This window comes from Fulmarus glacialis, unplaced genomic scaffold (genome assembly GCF_000690835.1).
Source record: "Fulmarus glacialis isolate BGI_N327 unplaced genomic scaffold, ASM69083v1 scaffold17593, whole genome shotgun sequence".
In the NCBI taxonomy this organism is placed as follows: domain Eukaryota; kingdom Metazoa; phylum Chordata; class Aves; order Procellariiformes; family Procellariidae; genus Fulmarus; species Fulmarus glacialis.
Genome location: NW_009202529.1, coordinates 7,159 through 20,585, shown reverse-complemented (window position 1 = coordinate 20,585; position 13,427 = coordinate 7,159). Strand labels below are relative to the sequence as shown.

The 13,427-nt window shown below is 37.7% G+C and overlaps 1 protein-coding gene across 1 annotated transcript in view; it reads right to left on the bottom strand.

The window, feature by feature from the left end:
- Window positions 1-828: 828 nt before the first annotated feature.
- Window positions 829-13,427, bottom strand: part of LOC104074265 (disco-interacting protein 2 homolog A-like) — a gene marked incomplete at both ends in the record, with an annotated part of 15,434 nt that continues 2,835 nt past the window's right edge. The window contains 4 exons of the mRNA XM_009574327.1: window positions 829-1,026; window positions 3,002-3,121; window positions 3,948-4,076; window positions 10,381-10,626. Of these exons, the coding sequence (XP_009572622.1) occupies window positions 829-1,026; window positions 3,002-3,121; window positions 3,948-4,076; window positions 10,381-10,626 (693 nt within the window). The remainder of the gene's footprint in view (window positions 1,027-3,001; window positions 3,122-3,947; window positions 4,077-10,380; window positions 10,627-13,427) is intronic.

The window sequence follows — 13,427 nt, the reverse complement described above, 5'->3', positions numbered from 1 at the left end:
CTCAAACTCCTTCAATTCAACAGTTTTTTTTTTTCCTGTGTAATTTCCAGTTATACAAAAAAAAGTTACACGGGACTCAAGTACATCAAATATGCAGCTGGCAGAGAGTCCAAGTACAATTTAGAGCTTGGCTTCTTTTTAGTTTTTCTTTTCCTTTCTTTTTTTTAAATGTAAAGCTTAACATGATATTCTAAACAATTCTCAAAGCTCCACTGCAAAGTAATGAAACTAATCAGCTGCTCAGTTACATTTCCTGTAAGCATACTTCATCTGTAAGAACGCAAACAAGAAATTTTAACATTCTAACATACTATACAATGAAATGCTGCAGTTAACTGTCCTGGGGGACACAATTGTCTTTCAAAAAAATGCAATTACTGCAATACTTCCAGTTCATTGATACAGGCAAGTTTCATTTCACACAAAAACATCCTTAATATGCTCCTGAAGTACAAGTCTTCTCTATAAGGATATGCAAGAACATGCTAAAATTTAATATCTACTCTGGGAATCTGAAGAGTGCATTATTAGTCATCTGTTTCTTCCTCCTATGTTACACCAGGCTATTTTTAGTGTTCTTTTAAGCAAAAAAACCCACAATTGTTTGAAATTTACAAATAGCCACTTGTAAAGAAACAATACCATATACATTTTCCCTTCATTAACTTTCTTTAAAATGTTTTTCATATACAATGAATTCATAATTTGTATTCGAATAGCAATCTCAGAGTATCTGTCATAAGCACAGTCAGTCCCTCTTAAGTAAAGTAAATTGTTCGTTCTACAATGAACACCTAATTCTTTTTTAAAATTATCACCAATACCTACCATAGGTAAGCGTGTAAGTAGCTTTCCCAGTTGTATCCAATGCTGTCAGACAAGGGGCTTTCGGCTGGGTAGTTCCCCAGCGCTGCAGGGCCGCCAGCAGAGAAGGTGGCCAGTTGGTTACCACGCCTAAGGGTTCACCTTTAAGTACATTCATTTGATTTCCTTCAGGCTTTGGTTGATTTGGGTCAGGCTGTTGCACTAAAACCAGAGCACAGTAAAATAGCAAATGTCAGTCCTCACAAAATGTGCAAGTTACGCTTAATAGACTATTCTACGAACCGTTCTCACCTTCCTCTTCCTCACAGCTATCATTACTTCTCTTCTGCTTTATGATGATGCTATGCTAATCATCTGTTGGCTTCACAAAAAATAATTACCACCACTTTGGAGTTCTGTTTCCACATTATTCAAAGGACCTGGCCACAGGAACAGAATTTGAATCCCTAGTTCACTCTTTTTCTCTACTTTGGAAAGATGATTTTTTCTGCTGTTTGTTCTGCACATGTATTTAAATGAAAGCCAACGCCAAGTCAAGAAGCATTATCAGAAAGAATGGCTTCAGCGACAATTGGACATTTATTTTTGCTGCACCAAATTCTCAACAGGTGATGAAGAATGACACTATGCTTCTGTAACAATATATATATATAAAAAAAAAGCCAGATGAAACGCTCCCGGTATGGATTATCTACAACTAAAACTGTACCGCTCAGAGAATATTTTGTTTGATTTCTGGATCATTTCTCTCAACTGTGGAACACTGCAGGGTTTGTATGCCATTTGTTCTCTGAGTATCCTGCTGTTAAAATCCTGCCCCAAGCTGCTCAAGAAGGTGAAGTATCTTGTTCTTAGTTAGCAAAACAAAGTCATAGTTGGATTTAGCTAATACTCAATCTCTGCAATAACTAAAATTAACAGTTCAAAGTGATGCTCTGTCCTCTCCACAATGACATACATGCACTTCTGCGAAGGTTTGCCTGAAAAATCTTCAGTGAAATTCTAGAACCGCAATCACTTCATATCTTGAAGTATCAAACAAATAGTACAGGGAGTCTAGTAGCAGCTGCTCAAAAATGTCACAGAGAACAAAATTTTCATTTAATCTTTAAGACTAAGAGAACAGAACAAAAATCATTCTCCAAAATTAGCTGATGCAGCTGGTTTTAAAGGCAGCTACCTTTGCTAGCAACTTCTGCATTTGTTAGAGATGCTTTTCTTTCTGCCTGGACGCACGCATACAGAGAAGAAAATAGTGGTTTTTAGCTGAGCAATATCTGCAGAGCATGTACAAGCACTATCCTTTCATGTAGTGCACAGATAAGACATATTGCACAGTGCACTCAATGCATTTAATTCCTCTGAACCTCCAAAATAATGAAAGTTTCTGGATTTCAAGGAGAGGATATTAACATGCATGCAAACAATATTATCATAATAAATTCCAGTTACTAGCAAGTAACTTTTTTCATCTAACTATATTTGGGCACTAACCAGCTACAAAGCAGCTGTTCAGAGCAGGATGTGGGGGTGCTTGTAGACAAGCAGCTGAATGTGAGTGGCCAGAGAGGCCATGGAAACTCCATGTCTGGAGATGCTCAGAAATGGACTGGACATGGCCCTGAGCAGCCTGATCTAGTCAGACCTGCTTTGAACAGGAGGTTGGTCAGAGGCTTCCAGAGGTCCACTGCTCCATCAGTTACACTTAGGCTATGCCCTGACTTACTCCAAAGACTCCCCTCTATAAATTAGCTGATTACCACAGGGAAGAGTTTAGAATCTCTGAGGCAAAAAGTGATGGTGGGACCATCAAACATGACAATTTCTGGATGCACCAATGAAGTTCTTGACAAAGATATAAATAGAATTCCTCCAAATATCTGTAAATCACTGTCTTTAGTATTCACTAACTCATCACACTGGTCCAAATTGAGCTGAATCTGAAGAGTTTCCAAAGCGAGGGAGGAGGGCAGAGAACAAGTACACTGAGTAGGAGGGTTGAGTTGAAGATTATGTTTCACTTGTGACAGCATATGACCTTTCTCTCTCCAATGAAACAACTCCACCATGATTTGTTTTCTATTGGGAAGAGAAAAAGAAAACACTTGCTAAGATGTATCAGTTCTGTTGTGAACCGCTTACACAGAGTGAAAAATGTATTTGAAAGAAAATTGACCTTCTAGCAGTTCTTCAAAATCATCAACAAAAAACTCTTTCAAAGGTGGACGCTTTGGTCTTTTCAAGGTATTTAGAAGCTGCTGGATTTTAGAGGACACTCTGCTATTCACTGGTACACCTGCCAAACAGAAAAGATTTATTACTTACCATATATTAATAAACGTACACTAAACCACATGCTGCCACACTGCTGACAACATCACTCTAAGCTCAGCACAGCTTTCAGGTGGAAGGGTCATTCAGGATGAGCAGCTTGTTTGGAAAAAACCAGCTTTAATCAGTAACAGTTTCAACCATGGATTTATTTGTTTTAAAACAATGCTGTTCCCTAGCTACCTGGCTGATGCATATACCTTATCACACTTTAATTTAGCTTTTCAAACTGCTGACTTCATGAGATTCCAATACAAACCTGAAGAATGTTCTTTTCTTCAAGAGTCTAGGTATTTGCTACATCTTAACATTTATTCAGTCCCGAAAGTCTGAGAACGCTTGGAAAAAATAAGTGACTCTCTCAATATTTTACAGAGTTAGCAAAAAAAAAAAAAAAAAAAAAAAAAAAAAATCACAACACAAAGCCACGTGGAATGCTGATTTTCATTTGTATATGTGATATATTTATTTTAAATTAAATATAAATGTGTATGGTTATTTATATTTATTGAAATTTAAACCTCTGAGGCAATATAAATTTAAAATGTGAGACTAAAGGGCTTACATTGCCTTTTACTATAGAAATATACAGAAATGGGGACATGGCTCGCACCAGCAGAACACAGGAAATGCAGTACAGTTTCCTCTCCTGTGGCTGACTGACCGATACACCACACTACTGCAAAACTTTGGAGAGGGCAGGCACATAGTACCTGATGGGTGTCAAGCTCTGTTATGCATTTGCTTATTCAGAAAAAGGGACATAGGAAGGAGGTTTATAATACAATTACCATCTGCAGTTTCCAAAATGCTGCTGTTGTAGCCTCTGGGAACTCCTCGTACTGATGCTACCTGTGGACGCTCATGATGTAAATGTTCCACCAGGCCAGTGGTTACATCTGGAGGTGCAGAGTGGTTATCTGTAGAAATGGAAGACAGATGTGGGAGCTCATCAGTCATCTTAAGAATCAATATATCCAAAGTCGCTTCGTACAGCATTCTTGGTTTTTCTCATGTGTTTTTAACAAAACTCTGATTTCTCTAATCAAACTGTAACCAAAATCTTCTAGATACAGGGGGAATCCTGAAAGGAACTGCTGTGTCTCTCCAGGGTGGAGACAAGTTATTCCAACTTTCAAAGGGATCCCAACAAATTCTGACAAATAAAGAGAGTGGTGGGTCACTCCATCACTTCAAGGTGAAAGCAAGGAGATTCATTACGAGTGAACAGCACAAGTCTACAAAGAAAGCCTGTCTCATATCTCTCAGAAGAAATACAGGCACCCAAAGTCTCACCACAAAACTGGAATGACTAGTCTAAGTCCCATAGGAAGAGAAAGGGACAAAAGTATAAGGTTTATAAGAAGGGAACTCTTGCCCTAGGATAACATGAAGTATTTATCTACATTCTGCAGGCTGTAAGAGGAAGACTTTTGCTGAGAAACACAGATTAAGATTTAAGATGGCAAAAAGAGTGCATTTAGGTCTGAACACATCTTGAAGATGGACACGGAGAGATGAGACACTCCCTCAGAGGAAAGTAACTGCTGACTTAAAAAATTGTCACCTGCAGTTTGTGAGACCAGTCATGTTTTTTTTTTAGCAGCTTTTCTTATCACCTGTTTTTAACAGTCTCACAATGATACTGTAGGTAAAAGCTTCCTGTTTATGTTGTGGTACAGACACAGTATACTCTTCACTGCGGCATCTATCAATGAGAACAGCTGGAATGCCTGTAACACTCAAAAAACCCTGTGGTGTAGATGTCAACATTACACACACACACTGCTTACAACAGATAAATTTAGCACAGGGTTTTCTGAGGCTTGAGGTGGTCATTTGTGGCTGGACACGATACACTGTTTCATTTTAATGGTGTTACATAGGGAAAGCAGGGCATTTCTCAAATCCTCACATACTCACAGGGGCTTGAGAACCACCTTGTAACAACCTTGAGGCAAAAGCCTGCTTTGCTTGGAGCTGCACCACGTTTCTGTGCTGCAGAACAATGCTTAGGGAATACTGTCATTCCAAAATTGTGACCTAGATTATGGAACAGTTTTGAATGGAATCACATGTTAGCAAATGGCAGTATCCGGGCAAAGTGTTCAAACAAGGAAAAACAAGAATTGGAGGCCTGAAATATTCAGAATCCTAATGAGTAAAAATAGGAGTGCAACAGGAAAGAGCTGCCACACTGCACTGGAGGAACTGCTTGGGGAACAGCTCTGCAGTGATACCCCTTGAAGGACCTCAGCATGCCACAAATCCTGCAGGAAGAACTCAAAGCATAGGGAGATCTAGGCAGTGCTGTGAAATACATCTATTACCTCACCCATTCTGAGGAAGCGATTAGCACTAAGATAACAAGTGCTCATAGCTCTGTTCACAGATTTCCAGAGCTGACATACAAGCCACCAGTACATCTCTAAGCGGTTTTAGAGGGATCACCAGAAGAAAAGATTAAATCCATTCCCACACTTTCCAGTGGTCCTCACTGCAATGCCAATTCTTGTATTGCAGAGGCCTGTCTTGCTGGGTACTACGCAAGGACCACAAATTCCTTTCATGTGGGTAAGAAGGACAAAGTATCACTTAATGTCTCTGACAAATACCCGAGTTAGAAACAGTAAAAAGAAAAGGTAACAACTATGTGTAAAACTGATCCATATAACCACTTTACAGGGCATATAGAAAGCCCATGTATTCAGAGTAAACTGAAACGCTTTTGTTGTGTTCTATATACTTTCTGAGTTGCTTTTTTGTTGTTTTTTTTCCTTTGCTTTACCGAAGTCCCAAAACACGGACTTCAGGCAGCAAACAAATTAATCACAGAAAAGGACACAGAGTCAAAAGTACCTGGTTCCCATACTGCAGTATTAGCCCACAAGTCCATACTTCTCAACTTACAGACCCTGCAGTGATTATCAATGTCTAAAGCTTCCACTCCTTGAATACACCAGCAAGAACTACAATTAGGGATGTATCTGCAGTGTGGCTTTATCAGCGGAAGGTCCCAAAATGCCATTCCTACAGATGAAGTTGTCACCACTAAACACTAAGGTGACTCAAAATGTACACTTGAAGTGATGTACACATAGGTACAAATATAACAATCAAGAGAGGACAAGAGAGACTGACACACACTATGAGACTTGATGCACATATGGGTCAGAAGCCATTCACAAAATACAGAAGTTGAAATGCTGAACGGATGATGTGACTTCAGGAATAAAGTTAATTGGATTTAGACTGAAGTACCTTTCCCTTATTGATTAGAAGACAGAGATAAATGCAAAAGAGACCAGTGGCCCAAGAAAGAGCATATGGGATACGATACAAAAAATTAAAAGCTAGGCATTGGACAGAAAGTAGTCTCTAAGGAGGAATCTCAGGGTGGAGACTTAAACACTTTAGAAAAGTCCCTACCTAGCAGGAAGTTGGGTTAGACCTAGAGATGGCTGTGTATGATTGTTTTGCCTCTAGGAAATCACTCAACCAAAACAGACATATAAAAGAAGTTTATTAAATTGTATTGGAATAATAAAACAAAAAAGAGCGCACCAACCCAGCCAGAACACAAAATAGGATCCACAAGACACTACTTCATTCTCACATTTCCTCTTCAATAAACTCTTTGAAACTGTTTCTAACACACTTCACACTCACAACTCCTTTAAAACTGCTTACAGAGCCACAGCAGTTCAAAACACCTACTCTTATAACCCTGCTTCACCTTAAGAAAAAGAATTGTACTTTTAAGTCTTTCAATAAATAGATAGTGCGTCAAATACCATGATATTTTCCCAGTTACTCTACAAGAGCTAAATTGGGAAATACTCCACAGTTGTGATGGTGACCTTGAAAAAAACCTAGACATACTGCTAGCCTTATTCATTTTAAAGAAAATACTACACTAAAAGAAAAAAGCCCCCGAAACAACATATAGATGTTGTCCTTGCTTTTATAGGTGAAAGACAAACAGCTTAAAAATAATACATATTCCTATCTGACTTTATTAAATACTGCAACCTTGCACTTCCAACACTGCAGTCTATTGCTTGGGAATTTAGTATGATCTCATCATTAAAAATGCAAGCTGGAGAAGATGAGCTGCAAGGGAACAATCTGCTAAATTTAAATTCTCCAACATATCAAAATTGTGAATAGTTATTCAGTACATTGTCAAAATACAGAATATTTTAGTAAGGCATAGTATTTAAAATATGTAAGATGCCTTTTATATTGCTGATGTCAGCATATTAACTGAGAAAATAAATAAACTCTTCTTTTATGCTCTAGGACAAATCAAAGGGGTCCTTTGTGAAAGTATACTAGTATTTATCAATAACCAAAAAAGTTTGCAATGTAAGAACTGCGTAAGTCTTCATATTCTTGTGAGCAAGGAAGACTATAGACAAACTTGTTGATTAATTATTTTAATTATTAATTATTTTATGAAAAATGTTACAACTGAATTGTTACTGGACATGCATGTATGTTACCAAGCTAGAAATGAAAATTGATGGAATATGGCATGCATTTCAGAAATGAGGAAGATTATTCATATGCAAAAGGACATTTAATTTTCTGTCAAAGTAGATCATCACCTTTAGCAGCTCAGCTCTTAATGATCCCTGAGCTTCCTTCCTGATAGATACTGTAACTGCATATTTATTTCCCATTAATGAAATTTCAAACTACTCCACTGCATGCAGTCCAACATTTAGCTACTTAAATGCTGGAATTTGAACTGTTAAAAAGGCCTTGATTTTGCATACAATTTTGATGATTAAATAGTCCTGATGGATAGGTGTCAAGAAGCTAGTTGTGAAATTCAATATGTATTTATATGGCCTGAGATATTAGACATAATAGGATGCTGTGTTACATTTTGCATATCTTGCAAGTTTTTACAGCTATATTAAGAATTTCATCAACCACACTTAAAATTACGGCTAACCTTCCAAGTTTATTTGTTAATTTTAAGGAGTTAAACATGATTCCTATAAATCCATAATGTGAAATCCAGAATGTCCTTAAAGAAAGACGTAGACATATTCCATCTTACTTACATCCACTAAGTAAAAAAAAAAAAAAAAAAAAAAAATTGCAAATTTCTTATTATAAATAAGCTTGGAAATGGGAAGATGAAAATTCTTTAAAGGCAGTAAGATGGGTATGTTTTATACAAACAGGAAAAATTTCACTAGCAATAAAGCCACAAAAGTTAACCCAAGAGGCAAATCTTTCTAACTATGTTTATGGATGGAGTACTGATGAAGTGCAGAAAAATGAACAAAGCCAAATGCTGCCCATAACTTTTTAAGTCCAGAACAAAACCCAACATCTCAGCATGCAGGAGCTTTCTAAGGCAACAGCACTAAGCAGGCTTGCGGAAAAACGCTTTGCCTTGTAAAAGCTTAGATATCAGAATTCCTCTCCGTACTTAGCTACCAAAATAAAGAGATCCCCATACAAACAGAAGAGGGAGAAAAAGCACGTAGGAAAGACACAGATAACCCTTCCCAGACTCTCTGACATCTAAAGAGCCTTCCAGAACACTGGAAACTACTACCTCTTTCCATCTCAGCTCCACTTGCAGAAAACTGCCTGCACTGTGAAAACTGGGATGTCATTCATGGCAAAATGAGTCAATCCCTGTTTCTGTCAGCACCTAAGCCACACAGAAGATCCAGAGCATCCTCTTTTGGAGAGCCTCTAGCTTGTTCATACTCCTTTCCCTGGTTCATAATGTGCTTTAGGAATCTGAAGAAGTAAAACTCCCGGTCACAAGCATTGGTTACATTTTGAAGCCCATAGCTACTATAAACTAAGGCTAATGCCCCAAACTTAGTATAAGGCAGAAGGAACTCAGAGGGCAAACAAGCAAAGAATGGAGAATCAACCCTCTCATGAATAGTTGCCTCACGCCTAAGAGAACTGTGAACTGTTTGTATCATCTAAACAGAGAAGTCTGAAGGATATATGATTGGGCTTTCAACAAAATTTGAACCTAACAGCTAGACCAGCTAAATGAACGGGTATTTGCGAAATATATTTGTGCCTTAAATTATCATGTTAATTGACATCTCTAAGTATACAGAAGCCTGTATGCTCAGTTTAAATCTAAAGCATTTGAATGTGTTTTCCTCATCTGACCTAACCTATTCTCTGTAACGAATTAGAAAAAACTGTCTGTATAGCATTTGTAGGCATACAGTCACAGATAAACAAAAAGTCAGGTAAGTAGAGCACTAAAACTGCCAAAATCTGAAACGTCCAGGAACAATATACGTGATGCCTATTGCATATTACCAGAAGCACAAGAACTTCATGCTGTAGCCCATAGGTAAAATACAAACATCATTCTTCATTTCACTTTTCTAAATTACTTTGGGGAAAAAAATTATTTGAAATACAAAGTTATCGTTTCTCCTCTAGGTCCTTTCCCATTGTTTAACATTAGTGTGGACCTGTTGCACGCACATAAATCCACTATCAATCTTTACTACAGCATACAAAACATTGTAAAAATTATATCCACGGTGGAAGAGACGGCCTTTCTCCCTCCCTACCAAATCCTCCCAAAGCACAATGCTAGTGCTCTGCATTTTAGGACAAAAAAAATAACCTGAAGTTCTGGACCTTCAGCATCACAGAGATTGAGACAAAACTCACATTTACATTTTGGCTTACCAGTACTTCTACATTTTCACTCTAGTTTCACAATGAAAGACTATTAATGACCTAAATTTTAATTAAAGGGAAAAAATCACATTTCAGCTTGAAATCTAGTTTTGTCAGTACCTCTGATTTCATAACTTTCCAAAAGATTCTGGATGTTTTTCTAGTCTTTTGGGTGTTTACCAATTGAGTCACCTTTGAAATCCATAACCTGATACTGTCTAGGTATAAATACATGCAGATTGGAAAGCATGCACCAAAAATATGATCCCTTTGAAATTCTGCTTTTGAATACAGTAAAATTGAACTTAGTTTCTTGATAAATCAAGCATTTTACCAAGAAGAATGCATGTTCAGATCTCATGAACAACTGGTTTGGTTTAAATTAAATACATATATATCATACATACCTGGTCTGTGGATTGTACGTTTTAAGGCCATTTATAGATATCTTCTGGCAAAGACTTTTGTCTTTAGCCCTGCTTTGGGATTTTTAATTTGATTTTATTCCAACCACACAGGCAGTTCTTTACTGACCTAGCTGGGTGTGTGCCATGAGATCTGCAAGCACAGTGGCAGCAGCGGTGGCAGTAGCAGTATTGGAAGCAGCAGCAGGTTTCCCTCCTGGATGAGATGAGGTGGAAGATGCAGAGGATGAGGTGGAGGAGCCCTGAATAACCCGGTTAAGCCAGGGCTCTACGTTGGAATGGCTCTGGAACGGAGTGGAGGTGATCCGCCCTTGCCGACGTAACGAGCCCTCATCTTCTGATGCTGACGATGTGTCTGTGATTAAAATAACGATGACAGGCATGTAATGTGGGAATGACCCAACAGACGGGAACATGAAGTTTTTCCATGTTCTTCACGCAGCATTCTCATGTGCTACACATGAGATGCATGTATTAAGCAAATGGTATATTCACATGCACAAAATCTGATCATTGCCATTTAACTTCTACACATTATAGCTAGAACACACTTGAAGCAAAGTTTCATTTACCTCCTGTATTTGGAATGACGTTAAGACTCAAAAAAGTCTTCTACCTAAGGGACCCACTACATTCACTAACCATTCTCAGTGAGCATACCATACCTATTCCACTGAAAGAATATTTCTGTTCTGAACAAGTAAATTTGATCTCATCTCACCTAAATAAATTCCATTACATTTTTAATTGGGTATTTTCTTTTCTTTTTGTGGGGGGGAAATTCTTCACTTTTCGATTCTTTTGACAAATTTTTTGAGAACTAATTACTAAAAAAAGCACAGTGCTATGAAGTTCAATGGAAGAGTGATTTCATTTATCTAAGAATAATTAAAAGGCATTTAAAAGCATGTATTTTAACCACATAAACTGATATTAATGAGCACTACACAGAAATGCTTAGTAAAGCATCTTTTCATTCTGGATGTATATTTGTTGCTGTTAGAAGTCTGATAAAGGGCTCCTATTTTAATTACCATTCAGTTATTTACAACTTTCCAGAAGTTTCCCTTTGGCACTCAATCTTTCCACATTTATTATCCACTCAGTAACAAATAAAAAGGTCTTTCTAAATATCAAGAAAATACATCTCTGTTGATTTGGAGTGAAAAATAGAAACTTTTGTTACAGAAAAAGATTCTTGCCTTCCTAAAGAGACTGCTGTATTTTAAGAACTTGATCCTCTGTATGCCCCCCTACCTCTCCCCCGGGTAATTAAAGGAAAGCTCCTAAAACAATGCGTTGCCCATACACTGATAAAGTTCACATCAATTCAGTTTGTGAAGAGCAGTTTTAAGTCACACGTAACGGTCAGACGAATTAAGAAGTCAGCAGGAGCTGAAAAACAGCTTCTGAAAAAGTTAGGGTGTCCATTACTATACTCTGGAGTCCTTTCCTGACATAGAAATCCTGGGTGATAGTGGGGTGGGTTACCTCAGAAATTCTGCAATCTTAATTTTGGCTTTTTTTTTTTTTAATCCTCTGAACATGTTAACTGTTTAGCTATATACAATTTCATATAAATTTTGTTGAAGCCACATTAAAAATCTTTTCCTCATCTTTGGCAACAAATTTCAGTTACCAGGTGTTTAATTTTCTGCTTTTCAAGAATATGTGCCTTTCCAATAGCTTCAGAATAATGGCTCTTAAACAGTCTAAAACCACCAAACCCAGAAATCGTTTCATAAGAAGCCTGTTTAACTCAATGGCATTCTCAAAGTTAAAATCGCAGATCTCATTACTTGACCATCCCTAGTCAAACATGCCAATTTTGAATGAAAATACACAAACAATTGATCTTTGAGAAGATACAGCTGTGGTGGTTCACCAAGGGTCTGTGCCTTGTATGGTATTTCTGGTCTACTGCCACGGTTTGTAAGTTTTGGCTGCTGACTCCATCTGTTCCTGGAGAGGAGCCAAACCTGTCCCATAGTGCTTGCAACCTTCCCTTTCTTTTAGGCAGAAAGTAAAAATAAACAATTCCAGGAATATGGAACAAGATAGGATTACAGCCAGGTTTCGAAGAAAAAAACCGACCCACATTTGCAATCTACTATCACTTCAGAGTAAGAAATAAAACCACAGAAAAAACAGGTTTCTCAAAGAATACGTACTCTGATAGTATCTCCTTATCCAGATACAAGTTCAATGAAGTCTCTCTAAAATTTCTAAGCTTTCAGATGTCTTACATAGGTGGAGGGGGAAAAAACCCCACTTTAAATGTAAAATATTAACTGTTTATAAAAACGAAGGATCCATTGTAAAAACATTCTAGTATCAAAATATAATTACAACAGAAAAGTAGCAAGGTAACATCAGTAACTAGCTCTGTGGCAGTCCCAAGAGTTAATTAGTGGTTCTCAGTGTGCTGTGAGCAGAATGCTATGTACTTGGCTTGCAGCTCTTCCTGGCTGGGAGCTGACCCAAGATAGCCAGAGAAACCACCACCCTTTGGACCAAACTTGCACCAAGACTACAGCTCAAGTTCTCATCACGTAAAATCCATACGGGAAGGATGAGAGAGTCAATGGGACGAAAACAAAAGTACATTAAAATTTTTGGAAGGATGACTGAATAAAGCAGTTCCATTACTGCTGGCCAGGAGTTGCTTTTGAACTTAACATTGTGATTAGAATCCGATGCTTCCTTCCTGGTGACTGATGGTAACTGTTTGTAACAAAATTTCAGTTATTAAGAAAGCCTGGTTTTAATTGCTTTAATTTCTGCTAATACAAGGATTTTAAGGCTCTGGTTTAATGGCTCAAGAGACAACAAAACTAGATGCTTCAGCGCTACTCAGGTTCTTTGCAATCCTGCTGAGCTAGCTTTGCAAATAAAGGCAGGCCCATAAAAAGACAATTATCTTTGTGAATTGATATAGCTGAAGCAATTCCTCAGAATATTTTTGAACGGCCTTGTTCTCCTATGATACAGAATTCATCCAGTGGCCCATTCCTTATAAAGATAAAGGTATCTCCTAACAAGTCACCTTCTCTTAGAAACAGCACGACAGATCCCAGAGACACTTAACTCTTCTTTCAGAATATGTTAATTCGGATGCTTCTGTATACTGCTGAAGCCCAGGCACACTATATTTGT